The following is a 21962-nucleotide window of genomic DNA, read 5'->3' as shown; positions in this document are numbered from 1 at the left end:
CTCACAGGGAACCATCCAGCCAAGTTCATCGCCAGACAGATGGGTAATATACGGCCCCCACTCCTGCTTCCATGACTCTCTCTCTCTCCTTCTCTCTCTCTTTTTCTTTCTCTCTCTCTCTCCCTGCCATGAGACACAAACAGAAACACACGTACACACACACACACAGAAATATGCAACACCATGAAAAACTTTTTACTGAACTAATAGAGCTGTCTGCATGATTTTTCTCTCAACATCCTCCTCCCTTTTCTCATTTGGATGTGTAGACATACAAAGGAAGCTGCCCCGGTGAACCTCGGACAAGATGCCAATATAAGGGGGAAACAAGAACCGACACAAAGTAGGTGACAGGAATAGAGTCCGAATTCTATCACATCCCGCTGTTGGACTGTGCTCTTTAATTTTGGAGAAAGGCAGAGTGGCGAGGAGTACGCAGGTATGACGGGCTAATTCCCTCTTTAGCGCCTGCTTCTAATTTCTCCCAGGCAGCAGCCCTGCTTATGATATGGGATGGTGTAAATGTACATGTGCAGTATTTCATGGTAACTGTAATTATATGTGTAAGGAATGAGTCCACTGAGAGGCTGTCCCTGGATTATCATATTCCTCTATGCTGCTGCTATGAGCACAGGTACCACACAAACACACACACATACACACACACACAAACACACACACACACACACAGTTATGAGTTTTTGTTTTTTTTTTCTAAAAAGTCCTTTCTAATACGGTGGGTTTACATATCCATTGTGAATTCACGTAGTGTATGGTTGTATACTGTAAGGTCACAAAAACTTTGTTAATGATGCTCAACTTTCAATTGACAGGCATTTCACAACTTAGTAGAGATTGTTAAGCTTGACTCAGGTTTCCCCAAGAGATTTTAACTATGTAATTGAAGGCTTTGCATATAATAAAACATTAGAATAATTGTGACGTATTTTTTGAAGAGTGCCACTATGTCATTAGGAAGCAACCTAAGCTGTTTCCATCAGCAAGTTGCACAATTTGCAAATGTGTAAATTGTAGATAATCGGATTTGTGCATTTGCATTTTTTGTGTCACAGAATAGAAATAGAAAAAAGAAAACAACAAAAAAAACAATTCTACTGTGAAAAAGTGAGGAACAGGTTAGAGGTCTTAACATCTTAAAATGTTTTCCAAAATATGATTTATCATCTGAGAATCGGGCCACGACAGCTGAGGAAAATATGAAAGTATGTTTCTGCCTGTGTAATAAAAATCCATTCCCAGAGCATGCACACCAGTGTTTTGTCTACAGGCGTAGGGGGAGAAGACGGTGACAAAACCTGCAGGTATCCTTGTGATGATCTACTGGGGATGCTCACTGAGATTGAAGGCCTCCGCATTGTTACCGGCAACCTACTCGAGGACCTGGATAGAGTTGTAAGCCACACATCTGCATCTTCATTTACTCTGGAGCAAAACAAACACGTTTGAATTCCAGAAATAAACGTTTTGAAAGGAAAGTTTTATCTTTGAAATCTTAAAATGTTACCCCGGCGAGTTGTCTGGGAAACGTTTTTAGAAGCAAAAACAAAAAAAGCGGGGCAAATGGAACATGCAGCAACATCTTGCTTTTGACAGAATGCCATTGCGGTTTGTGGTAAATATCTCTGTAATTTTATGGGAGAAAAGACACAAGCAAAACCAGAACCATCAGTGTTGTGATATTGGCCACTCGCTGTCTGACTGTCTCTGCCTCGGCATAATTAAGCAGATCTCTGAGCTGTGGGACCTCCTAAATCTCAGATTTTATATCAATGTATCAATGTTGAAACAAGTAAGGTGTATATTTTTCTGTCCCAGTCAAAAGAAAATGTGGAGATGCGCATATTTTTGGCCGAGCTTAGTAACGGCAGCAGCAGTGACGGCGATGGCAGAAGCAACAGCAGCAGCAGTAACAGCAGCAACAACAGCAGCAACAACAGCGGCAACAACGGCGGCAGCAACGGCAGCAGCAACGGCAGCAGCAGCAGCAGCAGCAGCAACAGCAGCAACAGCAACAACAGCAGCGATGGCAATGGAGGTGATGATTATTTTGACAGAGACAGGGACGGCGAAGTCTGGTGTGTGCAAGACGGACGAGTGTACGAACACGGGGAGGACTGGGATGTTGACAGCTGCACCTCCTGTGCCTGCAAGGTCTGTGTTGAATAAAGTGTGTGCAACTATGATCTAAAATATTGGCAGCAAGATTTTCTTGGAAAGCACAGCGCAAGTCTTAAACTAAGTGGAGGATCTGTCATAAAAAGACAGAAGATCTAAACATCATCTGCCTTTTTGAAAATGTCTTTTAGGAGAATAATAACATCCATATTCAAGGGTAATTCTGTTTTGTATACGACCCAGATATTGAAGTATATTTTGATAATTTTTATTCCATCAAACAATGGAGAGAGTAAATCAAATCTCCCGTCCAACTGATTCCGACACAAAGCTGATATGAACCTGACTTCTGCCTAAGACGTTTATTTCTGTTTGTGTAAAGTGTATTTTTGTGTCTAATTTAAATCAAACAGATATTTCGTTATTTTGACACAAAACTTACTCAACATTACTCAAATCTGTTTGCAAAACACAGTTAGGAGACCATTAACTCTAGGTAAATGGATTTGCCGAGCCAGGTTTTTCTCAACAGTTAACATTTACTACAAGCCCCTCTAAATCTCACACTATATCTTGTTTGTTTAATCTATTAAGAGTGCAAAATCGATAAAGAGGTTATGTGCCAGACTATTTCTGGGCTAGAAGTAGTGAATCCCCGGATTTGGCAGATTTCTTTGTGTGGGCAGATAAATGATTCCCTTGATTCCGGTCTTTAAGTAAAGCACACAGTACTCCGAAGCTCTAACTTATGGAAGTGAGCTAATTACTGTATTTTACAAAGTATTGAACTTTAGCTTTAACATGTATTAAGTGGGGTTGCACCCATCAGACTTTTCCAATCCTGGTATTGATGATGAGAGTTGGGCTTCAGACGCAGGCTGATGAGGTACGGGAACCAGTGACGATAAAGTGCATGCTTCCCTGTGAGGTACATATGTCAAGCTTGGCCGTAACAACCCTTTTGGGACTTCTTACGCAAGTTGCGATTTTAAAAGACATAAATTTAATTGCCTTTTCTACAATAAAAGCATAACCTAGATTACTGCTGAGCCTTTGCTTTAAGTCACCTCAGCCTTTCAAGAAAAAAAGTACAGCCTTCAAAATGTCTCTCTGGCCGTTCTGGCCATTAAATGATTTAGTTTCGGGACAACTTCCCATACTAATATCAAACGGGTTGCAGAGAATTAATACTGAAGTTTCCTTTGCACCCAGTGTAACTTAATCCTCAAAATGTGCCTTACCTTCTTTCTGAGTCTGTTTTTCTTCATAAAATATTAATAATGTAGTCAAGGACACATTGCTAGACTTATGACCTCATATCATCTCTCAGCATCAGTAGTATTTACCAAAACATCGGGCTCAAAACTAACTTGGCTTGACTGAAAATATTTCTCAAGAATTACCAAAGAGTGAGTACCGGTGGTTCTGTTTTTCGGCCGGTCCAGGGTGGAAAGGTGGAATGCGAGCAGGTTTCATGCGCGCCTGTGTCCTGCATTGACCCATCCTTTATCGATGAAGAGTGCTGCCCTGTGTGTCTGAGTGAGTTATGACATTTATATTAAAAAAGGCCGAGATAAAAAAAAAAAAATGCTAGAGTCGCAGTTGACGTCTGTGTCTACATTGGAAGACAAAGAAGACGGCTGGTCGCAGTGGTCTGAGTGGACAGAATGTTCGCTCACCTGTGGGCGCGGTGTGCAGCAAAGGGGACGATCCTGCAACGCCATCAGGCCGCCTTGTTCCGGTCCATCGGTTCAAACTCGCAACTGCATGCAGATGAAGTGTGAACACAAGGGTAGGATATGGCTTACGCCCAAGTTAATTTACCATTCTGACTGTTCAACAGAGACGTAAACATATATGACAACATGTAAATGGATTGAAGAGATTATCATTCAAATTGAAACGTCATTTTCAGATGCTCACGCGACTTAAGGATGCCTGCTGAATTCTATTCACTTGCTTTTCCAGTCTATCGCGCTCATAAAAAAACAACAAATCTTGATTTGTTCTCATTCCACGTTTAGGGCCTGTCAATGGAAACTGGGGTCTGTGGTCTCCTTGGTCTGCATGTACAACGACGTGCGGCGACGGCACGATGACACGCGTTCATCTTTGCGACAATCCAGCACCGCAGAAGAAGGGCAGAGGGTGTCTGGGTAGTGCCACGGAGACACGGCCGTGCAACAACACACACTGCCCCGGTGAGAACATTAGCGCAAATGTCCATATTAGAGCTGTCAAAAGAAAAATGTCCTTAACCATGATTAATATCCCACTTTTAGCGGTAAATCATGATTAATAACATTTTTAAATGCATATTCACAATTCCATTATTCTGAATTCCAAGACAGTTTTTTATAATATTACAAATGTAAACTAAGGAGTGTCAAGAGGTTTCGCTTTGGTTGTTAGTATAGCAGGATTACTTTTGCAGCAGTGGCATTATGTTGAAAAAAAAAAAGCATACTTCTTATAATTGGTGAATTTACAGCATTTGTGTGTGTATATGTGTGTGTGTGTGTGTGTAGTTGCTGGAGGATGGACAAACTGGTCTGAATGGTCATTGTGCCCACAGTCATGTGGGGGTGGTCTCATGAGTCGCTTTCGGGAGTGTGTGAATCCTGCCCCTGAGAATGGTGGGAAAGCATGTGCTGGAGATGCAGTGGATTATCAAGCATGTAACAAACAACCGTGTCCTCAAGGTAAACCATTTACCCAGTCAAAAAGCATGATGGCATAGGATGAAGCATTGCAACGGAATTAACAGTCATTATGCTATGAGAGAGCTAAACCTCAGATATGAGAAGAGCGTTGGAAAATAATGAATAAGATACATTAAAAAATAGAAATAGAAAATTCTGGGAGCACATACAATTTATCTACCAAGGTCAATATAAGACAATGTGGTAAAAAATTGATACGTATAACGGATCTGGCTCAAGATTTAATCTTCCCTTCCACATCAGATATCCAACTCTTCAAAGATGTATTTCAGACATATGTGGTTTAATTTAGGTTATGACTGCAAAAGTTTCCATCTCAGAATTAATTTCTGTTGCAATGTCAATTTTTGAAAAGGACTACAAACAATTCTTCAATGCTGATTACCTGTGAACTTCATGCTATGTTGTTACCCAATTAAAATTTCAGTGCTCTTTGCGACGTCACTTTGAACTGTATATTTGACACTGATATTTTGTGTTTTTGCATGTAACATTTGAGTTTGATGAGCATTTACAAAATGATGTAAATTGCAATTAGCTTTGCTCTGTTGTCACGTCGCGTGGCCACAAATAAATGTTTGCATGTGATTTCAGATATGTGTTTACTGTCTAATCCATGCTTCCCTGGGGTGGAATGCACAACACATATTGATGGATCATGGACATGTGGACAATGCCCACTGGGTCTAAATGGAAATGGCACTCACTGCGAAGATGAGAATGAGGTAATAAAGGCGTGTCCAGGATCAGATTACATTTCAGGGTTATAATGATGTGATGTCTAAGACGTGGGGGTAGAGTGGTTATTCTATCATGGCGGATGTCAACCCAATTTGCATTGACATTAGGATGTATTGCAAAGCCTGAACATAAATGAAAACATTCACATTAGGAGGCGTTATAAACCCTAACATAAAATAAACTGGGCCGGTTCTTTTGACCGAGCTCTAAAAGACAGCGCTATGATTTATCTGGTTTCGATGTGTAGTTTGTAACCAAAGACACAATAATCAACTCCTACAACTATTTTCAAAGACAAATTCCTGTCTGATCCCGTATACACATCTATTCGGTCACAGTTTTATTAATGAGGGACATGACTAATGCCACTTTCTCGACAGTGTCAAGTGGACGGTGTGTGTGTTACGGAGTGTGTGAACACAGACCCAGGGTTCTACTGTTTGCCTTGTCCGCCTCGTTATAAAGGCACCCAACCATTCGGCTTAGGACTTCAGGAGGCCCAGAAAACCAGACAGGCATGTATTAATTTCCTTTAATATTTTCTTGTATCTGATCAGTGTTCCTTACTTTAAAAAGAAAAAAAACAAAAACATGAATAACTTTTTGGATTCTCACATAACTCCTCTGCGTGTAGGTCTGTGAGCCACACAATCCTTGCAAAGACAAAACACACGTTTGCCACAACTATGCTAAGTGTGTGTACTTGGGCATGATGTCCGAAGATTTGTATAAGTGTCTATGTTCGGTTGGATTTGCTGGTGATGGGATTCTGTGTGGCGAAGACTCTGATCTAGATGGCTGGCCCAACAAAGGCTTACCATGCAAACAGAATGCAACATATCACTGTCAAAAGGTATAACTAAATTTAATTCAACTGAATGTAATGGTGATCTCTATCAGTTTAGAGGCTATGAAAATGAGCTGAGTGAAGTAAGATCTGTTTGGCTGCAGGATAATTGCCCCATGCTGCCAAACTCTGGTCAGGAGGACCTGGACATGGATGGACAGGGAGACGCTTGTGATCCCGATGATGACAACGATGACATCATTGACGAGAGGGTAAGTTTGCGAGACAAGAAGCGAGGTAATGTTCGACGACTCGATTGTAAACTCATTAAAAACGTTGTATGTTTTGTGTGGTCACGTAATGTTTGACAGGATAACTGCCCGTTGGTGTACAACCCACGACAGTTTGACTCTGACCGGGACGGGGTTGGAGATCGCTGTGACAATTGCCCGTTTGATAGCAACCCACTGCAGATGGACACTGATGACAACGGAGAGGGAGATGCCTGCAGCATTGACATAGATGGCGATGGTGAGAAGTTTCTGCGTGTCATAATATTTTCAGAATTAATGACCACAAAATTGGACAGAGGTTAAGTCGTTAAGTTGTCTACATGACTAATAGCCGAGTGATAAAATTCCATAATGATCCAAAACTAGTCTGACCCCAACAAGCATTGGACTATGGAAAAACAAAATATCAGCAGGTTAAAGCCTTTGCTTCAGTGAACAGTCACTGCAACCAATATTCAAGTAAATGTTATCAACTGGTGAACTACTGCCAGTGAGATCAATATGCTTGACTGGTGCTGCTAAAGCTGAACATGTGAGCAAGCACAAATAAAACGTACAATTTAGTTTTGGGGTAATACAGTAAACCCTACTGCTCTGCATGGAGGCCCAGCAAAGTGCCCCTACCAAATCCCAGTGTGTTACTTATCCACAGCAACATGGAAAATCAAATGACAAAAGAAAACATAAAACCCCTTGAACAACCCCTCTGACATTGAAATGTGGTTGAAAGATAAATGGTGACTCCTCTTTATTTGTACATCTGGCATCGTTGTAAATATAGCAGTGCAGAATGGAAGGCAGAATTATCTCTTCATAAATGCATTTTTATGACGTATTTGTTCTACAACATCTTTTTATTTGACATTTCCTACATCTGCTCAGTAGATTTGTGTATTGAAGAAGCTAGAAACCTGATATAAAAACATAAGCTTGATATCTATATTTTAGAAAAACAGATGTAATGCACAAGGAGTTACGGATACCAACAGGGGAACTATCGACTTTGCAAACAGAAAAGCCCGTCGTCGATATCACTTGTAGGGTTGCATCAGTTTTGTTTTGTCCTGCCATGAAAAATTACCAAGCCAATGAATACAGTTATGATTAATTTTCCAGGCCGCTGCTGTGTGTACTTGGAGATGGTAGGAGCCGCTCAATAACTCAGGCACGGAACAGTTATTTAACAAATTACTTCAGTCTACCCTGAGATGTGTAAGCTAATGTCATGTAGGATGGCAGTCATATTGTTCCTTTTAGATTTGCATGCACTTTGAAAAAATATGTTGAGTTTTTTTCTTTCGTAAAAACCTGCTCACTTATAAAATACATCAAGCTCCATTTGCCGAATAGCCTTAATTCATTCGTCAGTTAGTCATTCATATGTGTCAAAAGTATCAACGAACGACAAATAACTTGTAGCCCTGATTGTGTGTGTCCTTCTCCCTCCAGAAGTTCTAAATGATCGTGACAACTGTCCTTTAGTATACAACACCGACCAGCGGGACACAGACCTAGATGGTGTTGGAGACCAATGTGACAACTGTCCCCTCCTACACAACCCACAGCAGGTCTAGAAAGACCTCACATACATAATGTACATATTTTATGAATTAATTACCTACAGAATATGATGGCTTAGTAAATTTTGTGTGTGTTTGCAGCACGACTCCGACAGCGACCTAGTGGGGGACATGTGCGACGACAACGAGGACATCGATGAGGACGGTCACCAAAACTCGCTAGACAACTGTCCTTACATTGCCAACAGCAACCAGGCCGACCATGACAACGACGGGAAGGGAGACGCCTGTGACCATGACGATGACAATGATGGCATTCCTGATGACAGGGACAACTGCAGACTGGTGTCCAATAGGGAGCAGCTGGACTCTCATAGTGAGTGTCTTGGACGTCTTATCTAAGCTTTCATAGAAAATCAGCTACTTCGCTGAAAGTTGAGGAATGTCTCTGATATTAAAAAAAAAGAAAAATACAATGATGAAAAGCTGCTGATAAATGGCCAAAGGGAAATATTTGCTGAAATTCATGATAAATGGATTCTGCAGTCATAATGTAAAATCTTATGACAATCAGGACAATATATTTCTGGTGTTCTGAGATATGTTATAGGTATAAAACTTTAGATTTTCACAGTAATATATATAAAACAAACTATTTTTATGGTACAGATTTTTTAGCTTACATTATTATTTGATGTTTCCAGAGACAAACACTGAGAAAACAAACAGTGAATGTGATTCCAATATTAAGCAAACATGTCCTGTGGTTCCCTTCTAGTATATAATACAATTCACATTTGTTTTTGTTTTAACCCAGAGTAGGGGGAAATTACCTGATGTTTGTTTTTGGACAATGAAGATAAAGAGTGTATTGCTGATGTGATTCATCTTTGTATAGTTTGTTTACTGTATCAAGAATAGAACATCCTCCATGAATTTACATGTGAATTTAGCCATACATTATTATTATTATTAATCATAACCTATTTCCACCTTGAATCCTCTCTCTTAATCTCTTGTGTGTGTCAGGTAGAGGCAGCGGAGATGTATGTTTTGGTGACTTTGACAATGACAGCGTGCCAGATGCACTGGACCCCTGTCCACTGAATCAGGATATCAAGTCGACAGATTTTAGGAAATTTCAAGTGGTTTTGCTGGATCCTAAAGGCACCACTCAAACTGACCCCCTCTGGGTGATCCGCAGCCAAGGCACTGAGCTGCTGCAGACAGCTAACTCCGACCCTGGCATTGCTTTAGGTATGACTTTATAACTCTGCTATGTTAACAGCCATTCAAATGTAACGGAAATTGTTGCAGACAAAGAAAATTAATATTCCCTATGCCTAAAAAGGATACGATAAGTTCAACGCAGTAGACTTCAGCGTGACCTTGTACGTGAACACCAACCGTGATGATGACTACTTGGGCATAGTCTTTGCCTATCAGTCCAGCAAGCGTTTCTATGTTGTCATGTGGAAACAGGTGAGGCAAGACCGCAGTTTACATCTACCGCCTTCATTTCACAGTCCCGCTTGGGTTTGTTACTGGATTTGCCTGACTATCTTTTAGTATTCATATCCTTTTGTTGTGTGAAAACAGGTGTCTCAGGCCTACTGGGAGAAGAAGCCTTCCAAAGCGTTTGGCACAGCTGGAGTTTCTATCAAACTGGTCAACTCCACCACAGGACCTGGGGAATATTTGCGCAATGCTCTGTGGCACACCGGAAATACCAGGCACCAGGCATGAATCACTGACTTAATGTGTATTTTTCCATATTTTTCTCCCCCTGGTATCTTTGACTAACAGTACATATATTGTTTGAACAGATAAACATCCCCTGAAATGGCTTTGAACACACCAACTTCATTGCAGCAGCTGTGTAAAAAATATTCAAATACATTTTTTGCCTTGACGCTCGTGTCTCCTTGTCAGGGATGTTAGTGTAATTTACCGAACTCTGAACATCGACCGACCTTTTCATCTGCTCATATAAACATTCTTGAAGCAATAACCTTCCAAAAACCGAACCTAGGCTTTTACCCAGAGGGTCGGAACAACTTCCCAAATCAGACAAAATCTGGACCACTACGCACTTTCTCCTATTTGCAAAAGGTAGCCCCGCCCCGTCTGCAACCTGTAAAAAATGCTGCAGCCAAGCTCTTAACCATTAACAGCCGTAGATCATGCAACACACCCATCCTTGCATTCCTCCTCTGGTTCCTCACGAAGAACCAAATGGATCTTGAAGTCTACAAATCATCTGCAATGTCTTCTGGTCAAGTCTTCTGACTTTCACCACCTCCGGCAGACGGAAAGACCTGGTTTAAAAAAGTGTCTTGAGACTCATCTTCAGTGCCTTACTTTTTCTGACATTGAGGTTGTAGTTTCTTTTACAGCCATGGTTTAGCATATGTTAACTGCAACTAATAACAAAGATAATCCAGATCCTTCCACTACCACCAGCACTGGGCAACACTGTCATAGATGAAGAAGCCATTAATACCTAACCATTAATTCAGACATCTAGTGTAATTGTCGCAATCAACTGAACTTTGTTTTTTGTACTATATCCCAGTTTTTTTTCATAACGTAATGTGTGCGTTAATATCAAGTTTGTTTACCTTAGCACGCACCATATTATTATTAATTCCTGCTTTTCGGTGGCATCCCGCCGCCAACCAATCAGAAAACACTATATTTATTACCTCTGAGAACCGCAGCAAAACTTTGTAACTTCAGCTCCGAAAGGTGACACCGAAAACAAAATTAAACTTTAATTTTGTTTTTTCGTTTTTTTTTTCATCCCTCCCCCTCCTTTTTCTCTTCTCAGGTCAGAACACTGTGGCACGACCCCAATAAGATCGGCTGGAGGGACTACACGCCCTACCGCATGCACCTCATCCACAGACCCAGGACCGGCTTTATCAGGTACGATGACGTCATAACGCACTTCCGGTCACCGCGGTGACGTCAATTTCAGTAGAATAGTCATTCATAAAACGCAGGGATCTGTCAACAAGCAGGGGATGACATATGTATCCTTACGTGTAATTACTTCAAGCTGTCATCGCAGGACTAGTTTTCCTCTCCGGGGCCCGAATCCATAGTTTCATGATGAGCTGGCGCGGAACCGCAGGCTGCGTGACGGCGCTGGAATCCGCTCAAATTCTAAAAGCTACGAAAACAGAAAAAGAACCGTGAAACAATATTTCTATGATTCCACGTTTATTTTATTTTTTCCACTTTCGAATTTGCATTTAGACATCATACGTATAACTGACTCGGGATTCTGAAGGATCGCATGTAAAGGTGTTTTTCAAACAAACGCTGCCTTGTTCCACACAGTGTGTTATTCTTCATGTATTTTTAAAGTTGCCATTGGAGATCACAGATTTCAAGCAGGCTTTTCAGTCAAATGAAGGGAAATTACATTTATGTTTATTGCTGAATCAAATGCTAAAGTGAATATATACATATGTGTGTGTGTGTGTGTGTGTGTGTGTGTGTCTCAAGAGTACCTGAATGGCAATAGCTGGTGAACAGTGGAGGGTTTAGCTGCTTAAGATACAGATTTCCCAGTGGACCTTACATCTAAACTGAACAGACAGAGATTCAATGCTGGACTTACATTCAACCGGTAGAGGTTGAAATGTGTTGACTTACATTTTTTTGCCCTTTTTTAGCCCTTTATCATTGCAGATTAAAAGACAAACCAAAAAAAAAGACTCCATTAATATCTGTTATTGAAATTTTGATTTTGTTTAAAATGCAACAGTGTGGAGATTTTTCATCAAAGACGAACAAATCACCGAGGGGTTCTTGAGCTGCAGCAATCTGATAAGTAACATCATAAATCTGTCACATTTAGTGCCACCCTTGAACCAGGCTTTTCACCATCAGTTGTTTTCACACTCCAGGATATCATAAATCTCTGGGAGTTATTTTTTGATAACAGTTTAATTTAGTTCTTATTTCTTTTTTTGTACCCAGTTCTCTTCAACCTGCCACATCCACTTCAACGTAGCTGTACTTCTGACTAATGGAATTTCAATTCCCTCAGGCAACAAGTGCTTTGCACTGTGAGCGGTTTCTCGGCAGATTGAGAGAACCTCGCAGCGTTTCCAAGAAAGAATGGGGGGAAATGAAAACTGTACCTCCCATTTTTTCTTTTTTTTTTCCAAATAACAAAAGCTCTTGAAAATGCGAGGGAATGTTGTTTTGCATTAAAACAGCATGATTATAGGAATTGTGTGCTATTTAATTGTGGCTTTCAGAACACACTTTTGCACGCTGTCATTAAGAGGGAAAGACTCCCTTTACTGAACAGCTGAAATACATTCATTATATTTCTTCTTTTCACAGTATAACTGAAATGAAAAATGATTTTTAGGAACAAGAAATACCAATAAAAAACATAACACAACAGCACACTGAAGCAACAAATTAATACCAGTAATAACAACAACAACAAAAAAAAATAACAATAACGGCTTTACAACAGACGATTGATTAAAGCAGTTTAAAAACAGAAAATAAAAAATCAGTTAAAGGAGCCTTGACGTTCCCATGGAAAATATGAGTTTTGGCTGAGTTAGCAGTTCATCTCAACTGAAATGCGAATACCTGAAACACTTCCAGCAACGTCGGTGCAGCATGAGGGCCGTCTGGGGTCAGTTAGTCACTGGTTGGGAACGACACAAGAGATATGAGGTTCCTGGGAAGTTGAAACTGTAGAAACTCAGCGATGGCGAACAACAGATCTTTACTTTTATCTTGATTGTAAATATATACAACCCCTAGTTACAGGAGACAATTAATTTGACATTTGTAATTAGCGGTGGAGCTGAATGTGCTTAGATAAAAAGACTCACCTGCTGGGGAGTCGACTGGGCAGCAGGTCAGTGCAGCGTTATTACATAGTCAAGGACAAACCTGAGGATCGTTAGTTTTATGGCGGGAAGGAGAGAAATGTTGTTGAAAGCTGTAAAGGAAACCCAACTTGGTTTCTGATTTATGACCCACATGTTAAATATGAACCCAAAACGGATGTTAATCACAAGTTTTGTCACGTCACATCAATTATTGTGACAACAACACAATGACCAGCGTGATAAAGTCTACCAATGTCAATGTTGTACTCAGGCGCTGGAGTTTAAAATGATAAATTACCATTTGACAACACCACTTACATTTTAATTAACTCACAAATATGAACTAAAGCATGAAACTGACAATTATTTAAGAATTGACAGAAAACAGTAATGTTAAAATCCCCAAAACAACACTACTCTGTCATTTAAACAGAAAGTGAGACTGATTATTAAAATGCAGATATTACCATTTCTATCTTTGCTCCCCATTTACACAGATGACAGTTAAATATTCATCCTTTATTGTTATGGTCGATAAGGAAACAAATTTATCGGGCCACTCCATAATCTAAAATGGCCAAATTTTCAGTCATTTTTTAACACTATTTTTATAAAATTCACCTGCGACACTGGAATGTCCAAATACATCATGGTTGTCCATTTCATTTAGTTTGTTATTACTGAGAGCATAGTAAATGTAACTGATTCAAATTAAGAAAAACTAATGTGTGCTTTTCCTGGAAAAGATAAACAAAAAAGTAGTATATATACACAATAAATACCCTGCCATACTAAATACAGAAATGTATAACAGGGCAAACATCTCCTAAAATAATTGGAATTTATTTTCAGCATTGTCGATAATATTCAAGGAAACATGAAAGTAAAAGTGATGAACTTCATTTAAACTTGTATTTTTTGTCCTGAATATCTGTAACCAACATTACTACTGCTTGTGGTATAACACGTGATGGACGCTGTGTTTGCTGAGGTCGGCCACATGTCCCACTGCAGGGTTGTGGTGTATGAAGGCAGGCAGGTGTTGACAGACTCTGGGGCTGTGTATGACCACACACTGGCCGGTGGCAGGCTGGGACTCTTTGTCTTCTCTCAGGAGCACGTCCTGTTCTCGGATCTCAGATACGAGTGCAGAGGTGAGACGTCTTGCTTTGCCGCCGCGTTTCCTCTGGTATTTGCAAATCATCGCTCAGTTGAAAAAGATGACTCTTCAGTGACAACCCCGCGTGTGATATGTGTCTCTTCTTTCCTCAGACAACTGAATAAGAGAGTCCACAGCAGCCTAGCAGAGATCCTCTGTCATGCTAAATACAGCCCAACAAAGAGGGAGAGGTGAAGAGAGAGCGAGAGAGAGAGAGAGGAATGGGGGCCTTTAACAAGCCAAGACTATCAATTAGTGCATCATCTATCCATCAGCTTTTTATGTAACATTGATTTCCAGCTGTCTCATTCACCGTATATTACTGAGGGACTCTGATGGCAAGTCAGACAACGGCAACAATTTCATTTTGCATTTCATTTTCTTTTTCACTAATGGTTGTAAATAATTATTTATTGCCAGATGCCAGAAATGCAAGAGAGTATGAGGATGAGTGGATGATGGATTATTCAGGGGGCTGTGCAGAGATCTGGTGGCAACTTATCAACAAAATACTTTACCAATAATTTTTGCACCTCCCCATGGTGGTGCAGTGCACGGACATGCCAATTGGGGAAACACGGTATATAGTGCCCTCCTGTGTCGAGAGTAATACCTGCAATGTTCAACTCAACGAGGCTGTAAGAAAACTTTGACTATTTCTGTTTAATAATTCACATGTTACCTTATTGAGATGTTTCTTAACCTATGTATGTGTTATCCCTAAATTAGAATAGTAAGTAGCTCTGCAGCAAACATGTTAAATGTGATGTAAAGAATACTGTGCTGCCTATGTAACCTAATAAAGTGTAAAACTTTTCAAAATGGTGACTCTGTCATTTGACTTGTAATGTGTTTCGCTTGTAACTGTATTTTTAACACAAGTATCTGGTGAAATTTGACCTTACAGTTGAGGAAAGACAAATCCTTTGTAATTATTCAAAACACAAAACCTGCTAAACCAGATGGACACACACACACACACACACACGCACACACACACACACACATCTTTTCTTTGTTTGTACAGCTATCCTCGTGAGAACATTCTCCAATCATTTGATGGAGGATCTAAACTTGACCCCAGAGGGTAAAACAGACTATGGAAACTAAAATCGACCTGACGATTTTGGTTACTGGTTTGTTGCTGAGGTAAAAATTTTTCGGTGTTTGAGCCAGTGTTCTGAAAAGTTGGGAGTCAAAAGAGTTTTGGAAGAATTCCCACTCCGCAATCGGTATGTTACCTGTTCCGTGCCCACCCTTGCCATTGGAGCAATAAAAAAAGACAATAAGCTGGTGGTTTGCAAACATAGTAACCCCCAACAACCTAAACAAAGTTGCCAGAGAAACCAGATCCCCTGCAGCCTGGAAGCTGAGTGCCATGAATGCACCCCAAGCCCACCTACCCCCAGCATAAGCCCAGTTTATTTTTCCTGTCACTCCTGAAAACCAGAAGCCAGTAGTTTCAGGAACAGTTTCTACCCACAGACAGTAAGAACCCTGAAGACAAACACCGCCATGCAAAACAGTCCAAGTTCAAAAATTTAAATTAGGGTGCTATAAACTCTAGCATGCACAATCCTGTAGCACCTTTGCAAATACTTCTCAGGTATTGTTTTTTTGATCCAAAATGGCTGTGCGCACAGATGCAGCAGAAGCTCCCTCAACTCTGCACAAGGTTTCAATAATAATTCCAATAACTCTCAGGACATTGATGCCATATGAACTTGTTTTCTGCTTATTCAGTGGTACTATATCGTTGGAGGACACTCAAAAAACATCTTGTTACCTAACTGTGTTTTTTTTGACAATGACAAATAAAAAGGATTGATTGACAAGGTATCATTATTCTGTTTCATTTCATTTGTATATTTAGATGATTTCATTTTTATGATACTTTGTGTTTTTTTAAGATTCAAGGTTCAAAATGTTTATTGCTGAAATGACAATTGAAATGATATTTCAACCCTTATTTTGCTGTCCGCAGTTACGCCGGGTAATAGCAAACATAATGTTATGAAAACTGCACTTGCAAAGCAAATTTCTTTGTGTTATCTACTATGTAAAATAGTACTATGTATTATTATTAGGGTTTTTTTTAAGGTTGTATTACATAATTTTGACCAAAAGTAAATATTTTCTTTTTACTTTTTTTTAAATTTTAATTTGTTGACTTCACAGTTTGGATCAAACAAACACATAAAAATCAAATAAGCCAAAAGCGGCAGGATGCTCGCTGGGCGTCGCGGTGACGTAACCCGGTCACGTGTCGTCACCAAATACGACAGGTACCGGGACGCGCGCGCGTCTGTCCACCTGTATCCGCAGCGCGCGCGCGCGCGCAACGTCACCTCGACGTAACCTTCCTCCAAGATGTGAAGAATGAGGAAGAGGAGCTCGGCGAGCGGGTGGAAAGTTCCCCAACCGGACGACCGGACGGGTTTGACGAGGTGTTACTAAACCGGGTATTCGGTTGGAAACCGGAGGGATGCCGCGCGCATGTACCGGAGCTCTCTGCGTTCGGTTCGCGGACCGACACCGGTCCACGGTGAACTTCGCGCTCCTGGTCGTCGGTTACATTCTCTACCTGGTAGTCGGCGCCGGGATCTTCTCCGTCATCGAGCTGCCCCATGAGCAGCGGCTCCGCCGGGAGTTAGAGGCCGCCCGCCGGGAGTTCCTCCGCAACAACACCTGTGTGTCCGACGCGCGGCTGGAGGAGCTGCTGGCGCGCGCGCTTGAGGCCAGTAATTATGGGGTGTCGGTGCTTAGTAACGTCAACGGCAGCCACAACTGGGACTTTATCTCCTCCTTGTTCTTCACCAGCACCGTGGTGACCACGACAGGTGAGCCGGGAGGAACAAGAGGAAATAAAAGCTAGACTTATCTCGCCTTTTTTTTTTTATTTTTTTTTAGCGCTGTCCGGTAGGATACTTGGGAGTTTGTTTGTTCTTTTTTGCGACATTTTAAGTTCAGTTTAAATATTTAAAAGGTTCAGTCGAAAAGTACACTGGAAAACATTTCAAGCTAGTTTAATTTCAAAATGAAGATCACCTGCTGCCTTAAACACACGAGTTAAGTCTGTTGGAATAGAAACTTGTTGATTTAACTTCACAAAGTTGAAGTTAAATTGACGTTTGAACTAATGTGTATTTCAAGTTGATAATAGCAGTCAAAACAATGAATTATAATGCATTACTGATTTAATAAATGATCGTTAACAAGTCATGTTAACTTACATTTCCTTATTGCATCACACAAGTTTAAGATGCTAAGTAAGATTAGGTTAAGATTATTTGCAATTTTAAGAAAAGGTTTCTTTTCAACTTAGCTGTATTCAACGAGAATCTTAAACATTGTATTGTAATGTTTTGAGATTGTCAAACAATGTATTCGTATACCGATACATTTTAAAATCATCATATTTAAAGTTCCCTGAAAAGTATGTTAAAGTATAAGTATTTAAAGAATGACTGAATAAATGCATGAATAGTCAACTGTTTAGCTAAACATATGAAAGAAATCAATCTAAGTTTGGCAAGGGTTTTAAAGAAAGCAGCAGGAAGCAATTTAAAGAAAATCAGAGAAAAGTATGAATTGTAAACATCCCATTTAATACCCATACTTATATAGTGTTGTATGACCAATTATTTAATTATAATTGTATATTTGAAGGTCAGATCGAAGAAGCCATGTGTATGAATACATTTGGTAATTCACAAGTATTCTAAAATAATCTAAAGTACTCTTCGCCATGCTCAGAACCACATAGATGAGTTGTGGTGTATCTGACATCAGGCTATACAACTCAGAGGACAAGAAGCTTATAATGTTATATTGACTTTGCTGTGCAGACCACAAAAAGTTGTGATGACACCAATTAACCTCTTAAATATTTTCCCCCAGGGCAGGTAAACTGTCATATCCTCAGAAAGTCTTTTGTAACTCATTAACTCTCAGCTGTCAGAATAATATTTATAATACTAGAATAATATTTGTGTTTGCAGATTATCAGCAAAGCCCTCTGGCTATTTCTTCTCCTCTTCCCTTTTGTTGTAATTTCATTGTTTTGAAATCTTTATTTTTTTGGTAATAGTTCAGAGGACTAATGAATTTAATCTGATAGCTGTGAAGCTAAGAGTTGTACGTGGTTCTTAACCAGCAGCTCAGGGTCAGATTATCCACTTGTTTTCAAGTGGTTGGCTGGATATGCTCTATTCAAGTAAAAGCAAGATATTCATTAGAAGTATTTTAAAAACATTAATTTCACAAAGAGATAACGACCACACTGTCATTCATTAAAGTGAGCCCAGTACAACAACAAAGGGGCTTGATGAGAATTTAGACCTTGATTAAAAGTTAAAGGTGTAAAAATTCAGGCTCTGATATTTATGTCAAATTAAAAGCAATTCAAAAGCTTTGGTGCTAAATGTGGTTTATAATGAGGTTGGACACAAATTTAATTAATTGGAATGGGGTTTATCTTTTTCTAGCTTGTCCATTCTGCTGTTCCAATATTGAGCCTGTCTTTCAAAGAGCAACTATTTCCTTTTATTGAACTTCTGTCGTCCTTTGATTACTGGTGGAGGGAGAGCATGTAATCCCACCTCTAATTATGGCTGGGTAATAAAGGCTATGCTGTGCTTGGGTTGTGTTTTCAGGTTACGGCCACACAGTTCCACTCTCTGATGAAGGTAAGGCCTTCTGTATATTCTACTCCATCGTCGGCATCCCAGCTACACTCCTCTTGCTCTCCGTCCTCGTCCAGAGGATCATGGTTGTGGTGACTCGACGTCCGCTGTCCTACCTCCACCGTAGATGGGCCATGTCCAAATCAAGGTTCGCGGCCATCCACGCCACCACCCTTTCCTTCATCATGGTGCTTTTCCTTCTCATCATCCCTGCTTGGATCTTTACCAATTTGGAGAGCGACTGGAACTTTCTTGAGTCATTGTATTTCTGTTTCATCTCACTGACAACCATTGGCCTCGGGGATTATGTCCCAGGACAAACCCACAGTAAAAAGGACAACCCGCACCCACAGCTCTACAGGCTGGCTATAACAGGTGAGCAGATTACAAACGGTAAACCAAAGAGGAGGACCGTGAGGCCAAGCTTTAACATATAACAATCTGTTAACCCTTCTAAGTGGAACGAAACACAGCTGGAGTTGATTGGAAATTAGGCTTCTTGACTTTATAGGTATTCTCCTTGAGAAGATGTAAAGATTTTGACATCCAGATGAAATGATAAGGAAATGTCTCAGATAAAAATGTACAATATCACCAGGCCAATTGGAGATAATTATTAGGGCATCACTGATGTGATAAAATAAATAGTCTCAAACCTTATATAATTCATATTTAAACATTTCTAGTGTGGATTTGTTATTCTGATTGAAAGACGGTTAAGGAAAAATTGTATTACAATTCTACTGTTAGACACTTTGAGTTAATGTGCTACACTGAAATAAGTTTTTTGTCATGTGTTAACGTTAGATTCAAATTGTACAAGTATTGATAGCAAAGGGCAATATGAAAAAAAAAGTGAATGCCCTACAACTATGCATTATGTACAATTAGATGGTCAAGATAAGGGTTTACACAAATAAGCATTAGCCAGCTAATATCAGGCTCTAATGCATCATTTTAGGATGCTTATTAAGCACACCGAATATAATTCGTCTTGGATAAAATAATCACTCATAATGAACAGGTTAATTGTAACAGAAGTCCACAGAAGAATGCTGGACTGGATGTCCACCAGTATTTAACCGCAGTATTTTTCCAGCCTGGTGGCAGAGCTTACAGGACAACACATGACGACAGTATCTGTATTGATCACATAATACCCAAGCAACTGTATATTCATTCATTAAATGGGTAGTTTCCTGTTATGTTATCGCTGGCCTACACCCTAGCTTATCTCTTACTAATTTATCTATTATGGCCCATAATGACAACCGAATTTCCCTTTTGGGGATCAACAAAGTATTATCTTATTAAGGTGTAACTTAAGGAATGTCTTGCTTTATTGACATTAATACATACTATATCACCTATCAGCTATCAAGAATATTGCCTTTGTCATCCATTTACCAACTGTTCAATATCTCTCACACACACACACACACACACACACACACACACACACACACACACAAATTTTTAGATCTTGGGCCTACTTGACAAGCTCAATATCTTTGTTTGGTGACATTTAAAGAACTATTCTCTGAACCATCAAATGAATATAAGGCTTAGTTTCAGCCCTATTTTAAAATTGTATGCAGAGAAAACACATATTTGTTGTAAAGGAAAATGTACTTATGAGATGTGATGAAGTAGAAAAAGAAAACACAGAACAGGTATGACATTCTACACCTTTGGTCTTTCAATCAGCCAGGCCTCAGGTCTAGTGACAGAGCCTTTTCCTCTTTCATCATGCTCATTGTACTTCTGTCTGTCCCAGTGTACTTGCTAGTGGGATTGGTGTTTGTATTGGTGGTACTGGAGACGTGCTGTGAGCTCCCCCAGCTGAGACGCTTCAGGCAAAGGTTCTATCGAGAGGAGGTTCGAGAGCTGGACTCTGAGACCACGAACATCATCGACCGAGACCACATGGCGGACCAGATAGCAGAATCCACGGATCACAAGCCGGTCATCCCCTCTGTGTCTGAACAGGCCGCCTCTATGCAAAAGGACTTCAATGCAACACCTTATTCCCCAGCATCAGGAATGACCATTAATGGAAGCCTGAGATAATACCGGCTTCATTTTTGTATGACTGAATAAGCAGTCGAGGCCCATTTGAGCACACTTGACAGGAATCACATTAGGCTCCAAAAGTCCAGGCATTGCCAACACCAACAGACATTTGTGGAGTGAAAGCAGGAACCGCCCATAGATTATCAAGATGCCATTGTATTCTTGCTTGCCGGTTGCCCCAGTCCCCTCAGATAAGAGTTTGATCAGGGACAGAGAGGAAGGGCTGGGTTCTCAAAAGGGGGGAAAATCCTAAACAACCTAAATAATTTCCCGTGAAAGTCTGTGTTCTTGTACTAGAGCAGGGCTGCTCACTGGAGAACCTTTCTGACTTGATGTAAGCATATTTTAGTTTGACATAATCCTGCAGTCCCCAAGAAATCAGCTGTTAAATCAGTTTGAAGATACATTGTACAAAAAAAAAATCCAATGTGATCGGGTGACAAGATTTAGCTTTCTGTGTTTTACTGTAAAACAATGGTCCCCTTTTTTGTAACAGAGACTAGTTTTATGCATGAAAATGTTTCTGCAGACTAGTTAGAGGTGCAGTGATTCAAACAATAAAAACTTTTATCAGTTCACAGTATTTCATCTGAATACGACAATTACATTTTATATTAGGCAATTACAATAATACATGCAGCAGTAAGGCGAAGGCAGAAACAGTCACTCAGAATAAGGATCGGAAGGTCTAATGAAAAACTATAATTTTTACCAAGAAAGATTTCCTTAGCGGACCGGTACCCTGTCTTGGGGACCACCGCTTCGGTTTGAGTGTCTGACGGCGTTTGGGAAAAAGCAACAACAAAAATATATCAGTATTGTGGTTGCAATGCTTGGCTCATACCACTAGATGACAGCACTTGCATGACGTAGTCATTGCTTTGAGGCGCATTGTGCCTGAAATAGCATTTCTTTAAAACAATAAACAATGTTATTAACAATGTCCAAGATGCAGCTTTGTCCTTATTTCTGAT

The 21962-nt window shown here is 40.1% G+C and overlaps 2 protein-coding genes across 3 annotated transcripts; both read left to right on the top strand.

Moving 5' to 3' along the window:
• The first annotated feature begins 104 nt into the window (after window positions 1-104).
• LOC147215248 (thrombospondin-2-like) lies at window positions 105-15024 on the top strand. 2 transcript variants are annotated; one of them, XM_086139970.1, is made up of 21 exons: window positions 105-343; window positions 569-634; window positions 1289-1413; window positions 1837-2172; window positions 3582-3675; window positions 3764-3928; window positions 4161-4337; window positions 4665-4838; window positions 5454-5584; window positions 5981-6115; window positions 6235-6453; window positions 6552-6659; window positions 6759-6918; window positions 8130-8248; window positions 8342-8576; window positions 9230-9457; window positions 9552-9682; window positions 9800-9940; window positions 11031-11128; window positions 14086-14225; window positions 14344-15024. In XM_086139970.1, the coding sequence occupies exons 1-21, from the start codon at window positions 262-264 to the stop codon at window positions 14349-14351; spliced, it is 3072 nt and encodes a 1023-aa protein (XP_085996096.1). In that variant the 5' UTR covers window positions 105-261; the 3' UTR covers window positions 14352-15024. The 2 variants fall into 2 exon arrangements, with proteins under 2 accessions (XP_085996096.1, XP_085996097.1); XM_086139971.1 differs by having other exon boundaries at window positions 105-439.
• Window positions 15025-16595: 1571 nt separating this feature from the next.
• Window positions 16596-21931, top strand: LOC147215247 (potassium channel subfamily K member 1-like). The gene is made up of 3 exons (XM_086139784.1): window positions 16596-17070; window positions 18886-19290; window positions 20693-21931. Exons 1-3 carry the CDS (start codon window positions 16716-16718, stop codon window positions 20983-20985), a joined length of 1053 nt encoding a protein of 350 aa, XP_085995910.1. The 5' UTR covers window positions 16596-16715; the 3' UTR covers window positions 20986-21931.
• The last annotated feature ends 31 nt before the right edge of the window (window positions 21932-21962 follow it).

The sequence above is a fragment of the Fistularia commersonii genome, chromosome 32, assembly GCF_037954325.1.
Source record: "Fistularia commersonii isolate RoL2024-O1a breed Wild chromosome 32, RoL_Fcom_v1.0, whole genome shotgun sequence".
Lineage (NCBI taxonomy): Eukaryota > Metazoa > Chordata > Actinopteri > Syngnathiformes > Fistulariidae > Fistularia > Fistularia commersonii.
This window is presented reverse-complemented; position numbering and strand designations above follow the sequence as displayed.

Excerpts from the sequence above, each read along its gene's own strand:
- LOC147215247 (XM_086139784.1), top strand. The coding sequence starts at position 16,716 with ATGCCGCGCGCATGTACCGGAGCTCTCTGCGTTCGGTTCGCGGACCGA. Across the intron at positions 17,071-18,885 it reads CACCGTGGTGACCACGACAG|GTTACGGCCACACAGTTCCA; the intron begins GTGAGCCGGGAG and ends TTGTGTTTTCAG. Across the intron at positions 19,291-20,692 it reads CTACAGGCTGGCTATAACAG|TGTACTTGCTAGTGGGATTG; the intron begins GTGAGCAGATTA and ends TGTCTGTCCCAG.
- LOC147215248 (XM_086139970.1), top strand. The coding sequence starts at position 262 with ATGTGTAGACATACAAAGGAAGCTGCCCCGGTGAACCTCGGACAAGAT. Across the intron at positions 6,660-6,758 it reads ATGACATCATTGACGAGAGG|GATAACTGCCCGTTGGTGTA; the intron begins GTAAGTTTGCGA and ends AATGTTTGACAG. Across the intron at positions 6,919-8,129 it reads CATTGACATAGATGGCGATG|AAGTTCTAAATGATCGTGAC; the intron begins GTGAGAAGTTTC and ends TTCTCCCTCCAG.